Source organism: Vombatus ursinus, unplaced genomic scaffold, assembly GCF_900497805.2.
Source record: "Vombatus ursinus unplaced genomic scaffold, bare-nosed wombat genome assembly UNPS02014802.1, whole genome shotgun sequence".
Lineage (NCBI taxonomy): Eukaryota > Metazoa > Chordata > Mammalia > Diprotodontia > Vombatidae > Vombatus > Vombatus ursinus.
Genome location: NW_020954580.1, coordinates 16,960,157 through 16,971,451, shown reverse-complemented (window position 1 = coordinate 16,971,451; position 11,295 = coordinate 16,960,157). Strand labels below are relative to the sequence as shown.

Here is an 11,295-nt window from a genome sequence, read left to right as displayed (position 1 = left end):
GGTAAATGATGAAATAAATGCTATTTAAATATAATCTTACTTTAAGTATTAAGAAAGCCTTTCTCTTTTTTTTTGTTTTGTTTTTAAAGAAACTTATATTTTTGTCACCTGCTTCCCATTGTATCCCCTTTATTGTCTCTCAGAGAGATTTATTCATAATAAGAATTTTTAAAAAGAGAAAGAAAAAAACATTCAGCAAAACTAACCAATGTATCAGACCCATCTGACATTATATATACTTCCACACCAATGATTCCCCTGCCTCTGCAAAGAAAAAAGGGGTAGAAAGGGACAAACAGTCTTTTCATATCTCTTTGGGACTTATTTTTGGTCAACATAATTTTGAAACATTGAGTTTTCATTGTTTTTCTTTTATATTTTTGTAGTCATTTTATAGATTTTTTTTCCTGGTTCTGCTTATTGCACTTTTCATTAGTTAAAATGTCTTGCCATGCTTCTCTGTATTCATTGTGTTCAGTTTCTTTTATTTATTGATTTATTTTTGGTTTTTTAAAATCTCAACTTAAATAGCACCCAGATGAGCAATTTAATAAAATGCAGAACATAAAGAGGTTGTACATCTGAAACTGAAACTCCATTTCCTACATCTTAACTTAAAAAAAGTACATAACAAATTACACGTTTTATGTTCTTTAAACTTTAAAAAAATTTTGTATTTTATTTTTTCAGTTAATAAGCATTTATTTTCTCTCCTAACCCTTTCCTCCTTAAAAAAGAAAAGAAAAGAAAAAAGCTTTGTAACAGATACGCATAGTCAAGCAATATATACTCCTACAGTGACCATGCCCAAAAATAGGTTTCATTTTGCATCAAGTCCCTCAACCTCTATCAAGGAGTAGATGGTATGCATCATTAATCCCCTTGTGATTGGTCCTGGTGTTGATTGGCATGCTTAAATCTTTGAAAGTTGTTTTTCTTCACTATGTTGTTATTATATAGATGATTATCTGGTTCCATGTGTTAACTTTCAAAATTGTCCTACTTACTTGTGCTTCCACCTGAAATTCTTTCTGCTCTTTTTTGCCACAGTGTTAAAAAAAGTTCAAATAGCCCCTTTTTATTATAGTATCACTGTTGCTATTCTCTCCTCTCTTCTAAGCCCTAATCCTAACCTAGTTAAAAACTGAGAAGAAAAAAAAGCTTCTTGAAACAAATAAGCATATTCAAGCGGAGTGAATCTACACAAGTTCCATGAACAAAAATTTATGTTTCTCCTGTGCATCTTGAGTCCATTATCTGTCTGTTAGCATGTGGGTAATTTTGTAGATCCTCAAGAGACTTGGTTGGTCTTTGCATATATCAGAGTTCCAAATATTTTTCTTTGAAATGTTGTTTTCCTTGTATAACTTGTTTTCTTGAATTTTCTTACTTCACTTTTGCATCAGTTCATACCACCCAGGATTCTCTGCAGTTGTCTCTCTTGTTATTTCAAAGTTGATGGACGTTTTAGTCACTTTACTTGTATAATTCCAATTAACTTTCCAAAATGGTTTTACCAGTTCATGGTATCATCAAAACTCCATCTCTTCCTCCACCCCTCCTAGCACTGATTGTGTCTGTTTTATCATTTTTGCCATTTTCAGCTGTTATTTTCAGCATTTTTTCATATGATTGTTAATAGTTTGCAATTCTTCCTTTGAGAACCATTTGTTTATTTCCTTTGACCATTTCTTTATTGATGAATCACTTTTTGTCTTAAATATTTCTGTTCCTTGTCTATATCTACTTACATGTCAAATCTTGTCTGAGAAATATGATACAAATATATTTCTCTTTTGACTGCTTCTTTTATATTAGATGTTTAATTTTGTTTGTACGAAAACTTTTCAGTTTCTTAGAATCAAAATTATTTTATCTTTTATAATTGCTTCTATTTCATTTGGCTAAGAATTCATCACCTGCCCATAGCTATGAAAGATAAAAGACCTGTTTTTTTTTCTAATTTTTTTGTGGTATGATTTTAATATTCAGGTGATGTATTTTGAATTTATTGTGTAATTTATGTAAGATGTTGGTCTAAGCCTAATTACTGTGAGATGACTTTTCAGTTTTCTTAGTAGTTCTTATCAAATAGGGATTTTTTTTTCTAAATAATCTGTTTTCTGGTTTATCAAACACTTGGCTTTTGAGTTTCATTATTTCTGATTCTCCTTTGTCTAGTCTCCTCCACCAATCTACTTTTCCATTTTTTAGCCAGTACCAAAGAGTTTTGATAATTGCTACTTTATACTATAGCTTGAGGTTTGGAAGTTCAGTTTCTTCTCTATTCCTGCCTTTAAAATGTTTTTTCTTTAATAATCTATTTTTTTTTGCTCCTCCAAATGAATTTTGTTATTATTTTATCCAGTTATTTAAAGTGACCTGTTGCTAGTTTGAATTGCAGAGCATGAAAACCCTAAATTAGCTTCAGTAGCATTGTCATTTTTATTATATTGACACAGCTCATTTATGAACACCGAATATTCCTCCATATATTTAAACTTTTTTACTTTTATATTTTATTTTGTAATTGAATATCCAAGTATTAGTGTGTTTCAGTATACTTCCACACCCGTTGAAGATATTAAGTTTCTGAAGGGACACTTGTTTCTTTTCCACTTGGTAGAATGTTGGTATTATGTCATCCTACAGCTCATTCCAGTTGCTCAAATAAATTTACTTTTCTAGGTTTCTCTTTGTATTTCAAAGTTCCTATCAACTTTAATCTTTTTTTTTTTTTTTTTTTTTGGTGAGGCAGTTGGGGTTAAGTGACTTGCCCAGAGTCACACAGCTAGTAAGTGTTATGTGTCTGAGGGTGCTTTATCCACTGCACTGCCTATCTGCCCCCAACTTTAATCTTTTTATCCCTCTCCCCCATACACTCCCATTCAGCTTGCTGAGGTAAGTTACTCTTGGTTGTAAGCCTATTGTTGTTATTCAGTTGTGTCCAACTCTTCCTGACCTGGTGGACCATGCTCTCCATGGGATTGTCTTGTCAAATATACTGGTGTGGTTTACCATTTCTGTCTCCAATTCATTAAGGCAAAAAGAAGTTAAGTGATTTGTCGAAGGTCACATGGTTAGTAAGTACCTAAGACAGGATTTGAACTTGAATTTGAATTTGAACTGGATTTGCCTCCTCTAAGCCTGTATCTTTTGAATTTTAGAGTGTTATATTGCAGTGTTTCTTCTCTTCAGATCTTATGTGATCCTCACTATGGTTCTTTGGTACTTGAAAATCTTTTTGGCTGCATGCAGTATTTTTTTTATTTTAATGTGTAACCTTGGGATTTTAGCTTTCACAATATTGAAACTTTTCCTTTTGGAGTTTTTGAGAGGTGATTGGTGGAGTCTATCTAGCTTCATTGTGCCCTCTGTTTTTTCAGCTCTGTTAATCTGGGAAGTATTCATTTATCATTTCTTTAAATATAGTGTTCAGGCTTTTTTTTTTAAATCATGGTTTTCAGGGGGTTTGATTCTTTAATTGTCCCTCTAGCTAGTTTTCCAGATCAGTTCTTTGTGATACTAGGTGTCTTACTCCCCCCCCACCCCAATCTTTTGATCTTGTTCTAAAATTTCTTACTGTTCTGTGGAGTCAGTGATTTCTGTTTAGCCTCTGTTTTTAGAGAGTCTGTTATTTGGGTAAGGTTTACCACTTTCTCATAAGCTTTTTATCCTCTTGAGCTTTCATTTCTTTCTTTTTATTTTAAACCTCTTTGTTTTTTCAGGTTATTCATGTAGCCACTGTGAAAATATAGTTTTTCTTTTGAGTCTCTGATGTTTTGGAGTTATTCACTCCTTCTAGGCTGTTTTTTTTTTTTTTTTTTTTTTTTTTTTGGAGGGGGCGAGAGGAAGGATAGGGAGATCTCTAGATCTACAGTGAGTTTTCTTGAATTGGAACTTTGTGCCTTGCCACACTTCCAAGTGTGATGGTTGACCCTGCTTGGTCTCTCCCTGGATTACCTCCTTCTCCATCAGATCTTTTAAGTTCAGAGTGCTGGATCTTCAGTGCCCTCTGTGACCTCTTGAGACAGAGTGCTTTGAACTTGTGCCCTGAGCTTGGGATGTCTGTATCTGAGCATTGTAGTGCTTGAACTGCTTGTTCTTGTTTGTAGTTACTGTAAGGTCAAAGTAGAGACTCTGGGTTTCCTTCTGCACTGGGACTTTGTCCTGGAGGTCCTCTGCTTTTGCTTCCATTTAAGAAGAGTCCTAAAGGCTAACTGTGTCTTTGACCAATCTGTGGTGATGCTGAGAGGCTTCCACCTTGTCTGCATTGGCATTGGCTTTTTTAGAGGTCCCTTTTCCTTTTGTCTGTGTGCTGACTTTTTTGGGGGGGGGCAGTTTTGGGGTTGGTTACTCTTTGGTCTAGTGTTATTTTAGTTTTTTTTTTTTTACTGGATTAGGTGTGTAGGAACTGGGCTTCCTCCTTCTGTTCAGGCAGCCGTCTTAGGTGAGAGTCCTATCATCATTTCTTATGGCACAATAATATTCCATTATATTTATGTACCACAATTTGCTTAGCCATTCCCTAGTTGATGGGCATCTACCTTATTTGCAGTTCTTTGCTACTATAGAAAATGCCATCATAAATATTTTGGTGTATGTGTGTGTAGGTATATATGTGTGTGTGTGTGTATATGTATATATATATATAGGTTTATGTATATGTCTATATATATGTATCTTTTTAAAATTTAGTTTCTTGGGGCATATGTATTAGTGTACCCACCTGCCAGTAGTGACTATTATAGTCTTTTGTCATTTTTGCTAACATGCTGAGTGTGAGGTAGGTCACTTCCTTTTTGAGGTAGACATAGTAAAATTTCTAGGAAATCACAGTATTTTAGAGTTGGAAGGGATGATGGAAACCGCCTAGTCCTACCTGCACATTCCTAGGAATCCTCACTTAAAACAGTCCAAGTAGATGATCATACAGTCTTCATTTGAGGACCTTTAATATAGAGGAACTTACTACCTCCTGAGGCAACTCATTCCACTTTTGATTAGTTTTCAAGTGGTTAGTGAAGTTTTCCTTAAATTTCCTTAAATTTACCTCTGTAACTTTTGTGTATGACTGTTAGGTTTTTTGCCTGATAGACTTTTGTGACTTAAGAACAAGTTTGATCTTTCTATATCATACTTATATCTTAAAATATTTGGATAGAAGTCAACAAGCATTTATTAAGCACCCACTATGTGCCAGACACAATGCTAAGGACTGGAGATACAAAGGAAGGCAAAAGCAGTTCTTGCCCTCAAGGAGCTCACAATTTAATGGAGGAAAAAGTGTACAAATAAGCATGTTAAAGTAAGCAAGATTTTTACAGGATAAATTGGAGATCATGTCAAAGGGGATGGATGCATTAACATTAAAGAGGATCAGAAAAGGCATCTTGCAGAAGGTAGGATTATAGCTGGCACTTGAAGGAAGCCGGGGAATCCAAGAGGCAGAGATGAAGAGAGCTAGTATTCCAGATATGGAGGACAGCCAGTAAAAATGCACAGAGCTAGGAGACAAAGTGTCTGGATTGCAGTGCATGTGTGTGTGTAGGGAGTATGTGTGTAAGAACATTGTAAAGGTAGAGCAGGTCAGGCTGTGAAGGGCTTTAAAAGCCAAACAGAGGATTTTCTCTTTGATCCTAGAGTCAATGGGGAGCCACTGGAGTAGATTGTTTCCCTGGCAGGGATGATGTGGTCACGGTTGTGCTTTAGGAAGATCACTTTGATAGCTGGGTGGAGGTTGGGGAGACTTGAGGCAGGGAAACCAGCAGATTATTGCGGTAGTTCAGGCATGAGGTGATGAGGACCCACGGCAGAGAATCAATTGTGACAGATGAGAGAAGAGGGAATATTTGAGAGATGCTGCAAAAGTAGAATCAACAGGACTTGGGAGTTAATTGGATATATGGGGGGAGTGTGAGTGAGAAGTCAGAGATAACACCTAGGTTGCAAGCTTGGATGAGGAGGTTTGTTTGTGGTGCCTTTGGCAGTAGTAGGGAAGTTCAAAGAGGAGAAGCTTCTGGGGGAAAGATAAAGAGTTCTGTTTTGAACATGTCGAGTTTAAAATTTCTAGAGGGCGTCTAGTTAGAAATGTCTGATAGCATTTGATGATAGGAGATTGAAGATCAGGAAGAAGGTTAGGGTTGGATAAGTGATCTGAGAATCATCTGCATAGAGATGATAATTTAATCCTTGGTCATTGATGAGATCACCAAGTAAAATGGTATAAAGGAAGAAGAGAAAAAGTCCCAGGACAAAGCCTTGGACATTCATGCTTAGTGGACATGACCTGAATGAAGATCCATCAGGAGTCATACTGATAGGAGGAGAAGCAGAAAAGAGCAGCAGTGTGATAACCTAGAGCAAAGAGAGAGGTCAGAGAGTATGAGGACTTGAGGTCATTAGTAACTTTGGTTTTTGGGGGGGGGGCTGAGGGAGAGGCAATTGGAGTTAAGTGACTTGCCCAGAGTCACAGCTAGTAAGTGTGATGTGTCTGAGGCCGGATCTGAACTCAGGTCCACCTGACTCCAGGGCCGGTGCTCTATCCACTGTGCCACCTAGCTGCCCCTGTCATTAGTAACTTTGGAGAGAGCCATTTTAGTCAGATAATGGGGTCAGAAATCGGACTTCAAAGAGTTAAGAAGAGAATGAGAGGAAAGGAAGTGGAGGCATCGATTTTAGACAGCCATCTCAAGTTTAGCCACAAGTTTCCTAATTTGTCAAGATCTTTTTTGGTTCCTTATTCTATTGTTCCCACATTCTAGCTGAACTTCCTGGTTTCATGCAATTTAAAAATTTCATAGGCATTCCCGGCTTATTGATGAAATGTTGAAAAGCTAAGGGCCAAGTACATTTCCTGGGAATGGGACCTGAGGGGTAGTATATTTCCTCTAAATTCATGTTATCCAATCAGTATATAATATTTGGGTTTAACCATTCAACCAATCCCAAATCCTTTCAGAATCTCCACTTAAGGAGAGGGCCCACCTGGCTTCTAGTCTGGACATTATAATTTTTTTCCCCCCAGAAACTCATCTTCCTGCAAGATCACATCAACTCTGAAACTCATACTTAACTCAGTAACCCATGCCTCTAGGGCCCCTCTTTCCTTCTGAATTGGAGAGGGTGGAGGGTAGACTTTGGAAGAGCTGCTCACATATAGCTATCTATATCCAGTCTTGTAACCTTGTCAGACCAAATATACTCATTATAAAGTTGGTTTGGCAAGACCTATTTTCAATAAAGCCATACTATATTTTTGTAATTATTACTTTTCTAGATTTATTGTTCAGTTGTTTCAGTTGTGTCTGACTTTTTGTGATCCCATTTGGGATTTTCTTGGCAAAAATGGAGTGGTTTACCATTTCCTTCTCCAGCTCATTTTACAGATAAAACTAAGGTAAACAAAGGTTAAATGACTTGCCCAGGGTCACACAACTAGTAAGTAAGTGTCTAATGTCAGATTTGAACTCAGGAAGATGAGTCTTCCTGGCTCTTGGCCTGGCATTCTATCCACTGTGCTACCTAACTACCCTTGTACTTTTTTAGATGGAGGTTCACAAACCATTCTTTTGCTGATTTGTGGCCCAGGGATTGAAGTTAAGCTCACTGACTTAGAGTTTGCAGACTCCGCTCTTCTCTTTATTTGGAAAATCTAAACATCTGCCCTTCTCTATTCCTCTGGTTGACTTAGTGTCCTAGGTATGGCAGTGTAGATGCCAGATATCCTACTAAGATGCATTGTCTTGTGAATTTAGCTTCAAATTTCTGGATAAGTTCTTTTTTTCAAAAGGAAATGTTCATAGACATAACAGAATAAGCTATCATCTCTGTGAATGAGCACCAAATGTATATCTTTCTACAGAGCTCCAGTTCCATATTTCCAGCTGTCTGCTAGGTATCGGTACCTAGAGGGCCTGCCAACACCTCCAACTAACATGATGAAAACTGAATTATCTTCTTTACAAACCTGCACCTTCTCCTCACTTCTCTATTCCTCTTGATTTTCTTAAATTGTTGAACTCACTCTTCACCTCATACATCCAATCAGTTGTGAAATCCCATTGCTTTTACTTCTGCAGTACCTCTCCCATTCATCAGTTCTTCTTCCTCTTCATTTCTACCACAAATACTCTTGTTCAGACCTTAATTTGTTCTTGCCTATTGTATTGCCATACCCTCTTAAATGATTATTGCTTCTAATCTGTCCCCTTTCCCAGCCATCTTTTACACTTCTCAGATGATGTTCATCTTCTACTCAAAAGCCAGTAATGTCTCCTTTTTGCCTACTAAATAAAATGTAAATTCCTGATTCTCTCATTTAAGGTCCTCCACAGTTAGGCTTCAGCCTGTTTTTCCAGCCTTTTTGTGTTATGCCTGTGTATTTTGTGTTCTAACCAAATAGTCTAATCATTCTAAACTGCTCTCTGTCTGCCACTCATGCCCTCTATTTTTAGGTTTTTGTTATGCTGTATGGGCTCCTGAAACGAACCTAGAATATATCGTACTTTTCATCTTTGCCTGATGACTCCCAGATCATTTGCTTGATCTTTAAAAAACATCCCCTGCCTAAAAAAAACCCCCAACCAAAAACAAAACCCTTTCTAAAACTTCATTCTCTCCCTGTCTTAATTGGTCGTTCACCCAGATTCTGAATTAATTATGTCACTCCACTCTTCAGAACCTCTTAGGGTACTTATGCTGTTCCATGTATAGATTGGATTCCCTCTCATAACTGCAATTTCTTTCTGTTGCAATCTCTCCCTGCAAGTCCCTGTTTTGGCTTCTTCTCCTACTTAGAGCCTTCTCTGACCCTCCCAGATAAATAAAAGTGATCTTTCCTACTTCATATATATATCATAGCACTTTGTCTGAATTTTCTTTTAAATTTATCTTATTTTTCTTTGTATCATAGTTATTTCTGTGTGTTTGTTTCTGTATTCTCCTATTAGATTGTAAACTCTTGGAGAGGAGGGCTCATGTCAAATATCATTGTATCAAATATTAATATGTTCATTGCCTATGCCCATTAGGCACTTAATAAATGTTGGATAAAGGATAAATTAATATCTATTTTATTTATGAGTGAGATGATACTGATAATTTTGGAAATGAAATACAGGAATCAGCAAAAGTACAATGATTGCATCTTATGTCACAAAGCACTCTATACCAGGAAAATACTATAGTTCATGTCAATTTTTTCACATCTGTATAATAAATAGAATCAAAGGTCTGGGCAAAAACAAATACCCAAATAGGTATATATATGTAAATACATTTCAAAGTGATATAATTTCATTGGTTTGGGTACTTTTCACATTGAAACCAATTACAATTCCTCCTTGACTCGTCATAAATGGTCTTCTGGAGTGGTTGTGGCTGTGGTGTTGAACAATTCTTTCACTCATGGCCAACCTGGTGAGGAACCTGGACTTAGGCCGATCATTGGACAATAGGCATACATTGTGTCACTAGTCTGTACTTGGAAGGTTTTCCAGTTGGATGGAATACCTCTTAGAGCTTGTGCTTATCCTCTGCTGGTATAGACTTCAACAATACAGGGGTCACCTCTGTGACACAGTGAATTATTGAAGGCTTTAGTATATCTCACATTAATGCATATTTTTTCTTAAAAATAATTGTTACTAAACTGTGACTTCATTTTTTTAGGTAGACTGTCTGAGTGCTGTCAACCACCAAAGGCTTTGTGTGCTTTTTAGTAGTTCTTCTGCCCAATCCAGCAATGCTCCCAGTGCATGTGTTAGTCCTTGGTAAGAATTTTTTTCCTGTGCTATTATATGCATTCTTTAATTTTGAGTCACTTTTCCTTGGGTGAACAAATAGATTTATTAAATTCTTATTTTATGCTAGTTACAGTGAATGTGCTATTTTTCCAAATTGGTTGTCAATCTTAGATATAGACATTAGGAATTGTTTTTAGTTGTGAGAATTCATTTATGCCATATTGAAGGAATTGGATCTATGGCTTTGTAAGTAAAAAAACATTTTTTTAAGTAAAGCGAAATGTTTAAGAAGTATAAAAACAAACACACTCTGGCAAGGAATTCTGGGTATCCTAACCCAGTCTTGGGTAGTTTGGGAAGTATGAAAAGAGTAAAATTTTCCTCTGTTGTATGTCACAAGTCTGAGAGTTGGTTTGAAAAATTTTCAATTTTGATTAGGTGGTTAACTTTCAGACATCAGTTTTATAAAAGTAGTATAGGCATACCTCATGTTTCAAATTGATTATGTTCCAATAATCGTTTTGTCTAAGTAGGTGGCTTGGCATTCAAAATATCCTTTCTTGTAGAATCAATGTTATTAATGAGGATGGTCTCTATGATGTTCCTCAAAAGCCTGTAGCTAAATTATTGTCTTAATAGTCCACGTTGCAGTGATTAGCCCAAGGATGTGAGACCAGGATAATGAAAAGACTTGAAAGTATGCTATATAAGGATCAGTTGAAGAAACTTGGGGTATTTATCCTGGAGAAAGAAGCCTTTGAGAAGAACTTAATCAAGGTCTTCAAGCATTTGGAGAGTAGTCATAAAGGAATTAGATTTATTTTGCTTGGCCTAACAATGACAATAATAATGATAATAATAATAACTAACTTTGTAGTGTATTAAGGCTTGCAAAGTGCTGTACAAATATTATCTCATTTGATCCTCTCAACAACCCTGGGAAGCAGGAGATATTATTATTTCCCTTTCACAGATAAAGAAACTGAGATAGGTTAAGTGTTTTGCCCAGGGTCATCCAAGTAGTAAGTGTCTGAGGCTGGATTTGAACCCAGGTTTTTCTGATTCCAGGTTCTAGCACTCTATTCACTGTACCACCTACCTGCATTTTTACAACTATGGATAGAAAACCTTAGACAGCAGGGGTTGGATGTTGTAGAGAGGCTTAATATGAGAGGGGAGAAAAAATCCCTCCCCAACAATTAGAGCTTAGGATCAGAGGATCATTTATTTAAAGCTAGAAGGGTCTTCAAAGGCTTCCTAGTCCAATTTTCATTTTATAGTTGAGGAAACTAGAGCTTGATGAAATTAAAGGACTTCTAGTTGACTGAACCACAACAACATGCAATCTGTAAGTATCAGAGAGAGGCAGGGTTTAAACCTGGGTTTTCTGATTTTTTCCATTCTTACAGGATCTTGTAAAAGGAAATCTGAGGTTCCTTGTAATGTGGATAATCTAAGACTCTTGCCCTATAGAACTTTGCTGTCATTTATAATATGTTTTCTGTGAGAAAATCCTTTCTAGTTTTCAGCTGAGGATTCCAAGGGCACA

At 36.4% G+C, this 11,295-nt stretch overlaps 1 protein-coding gene across 4 annotated transcripts in view; it reads left to right on the top strand.

The window, feature by feature from the left end:
* PIKFYVE (phosphoinositide kinase, FYVE-type zinc finger containing) overlaps positions 1-11,295 on the top strand; it is a 104,336-nt gene that overhangs the window by 56,715 nt on the left and 36,326 nt on the right. For all 4 annotated transcript variants that reach the window (XM_027873539.1, XM_027873537.1, XM_027873538.1 and 1 more), the window contains one exon: positions 9,673-9,773. In XM_027873539.1, coding sequence (XP_027729340.1) covers positions 9,673-9,773 — 101 coding nt within the window. The remainder of the gene's footprint in view (positions 1-9,672; positions 9,774-11,295) is intronic.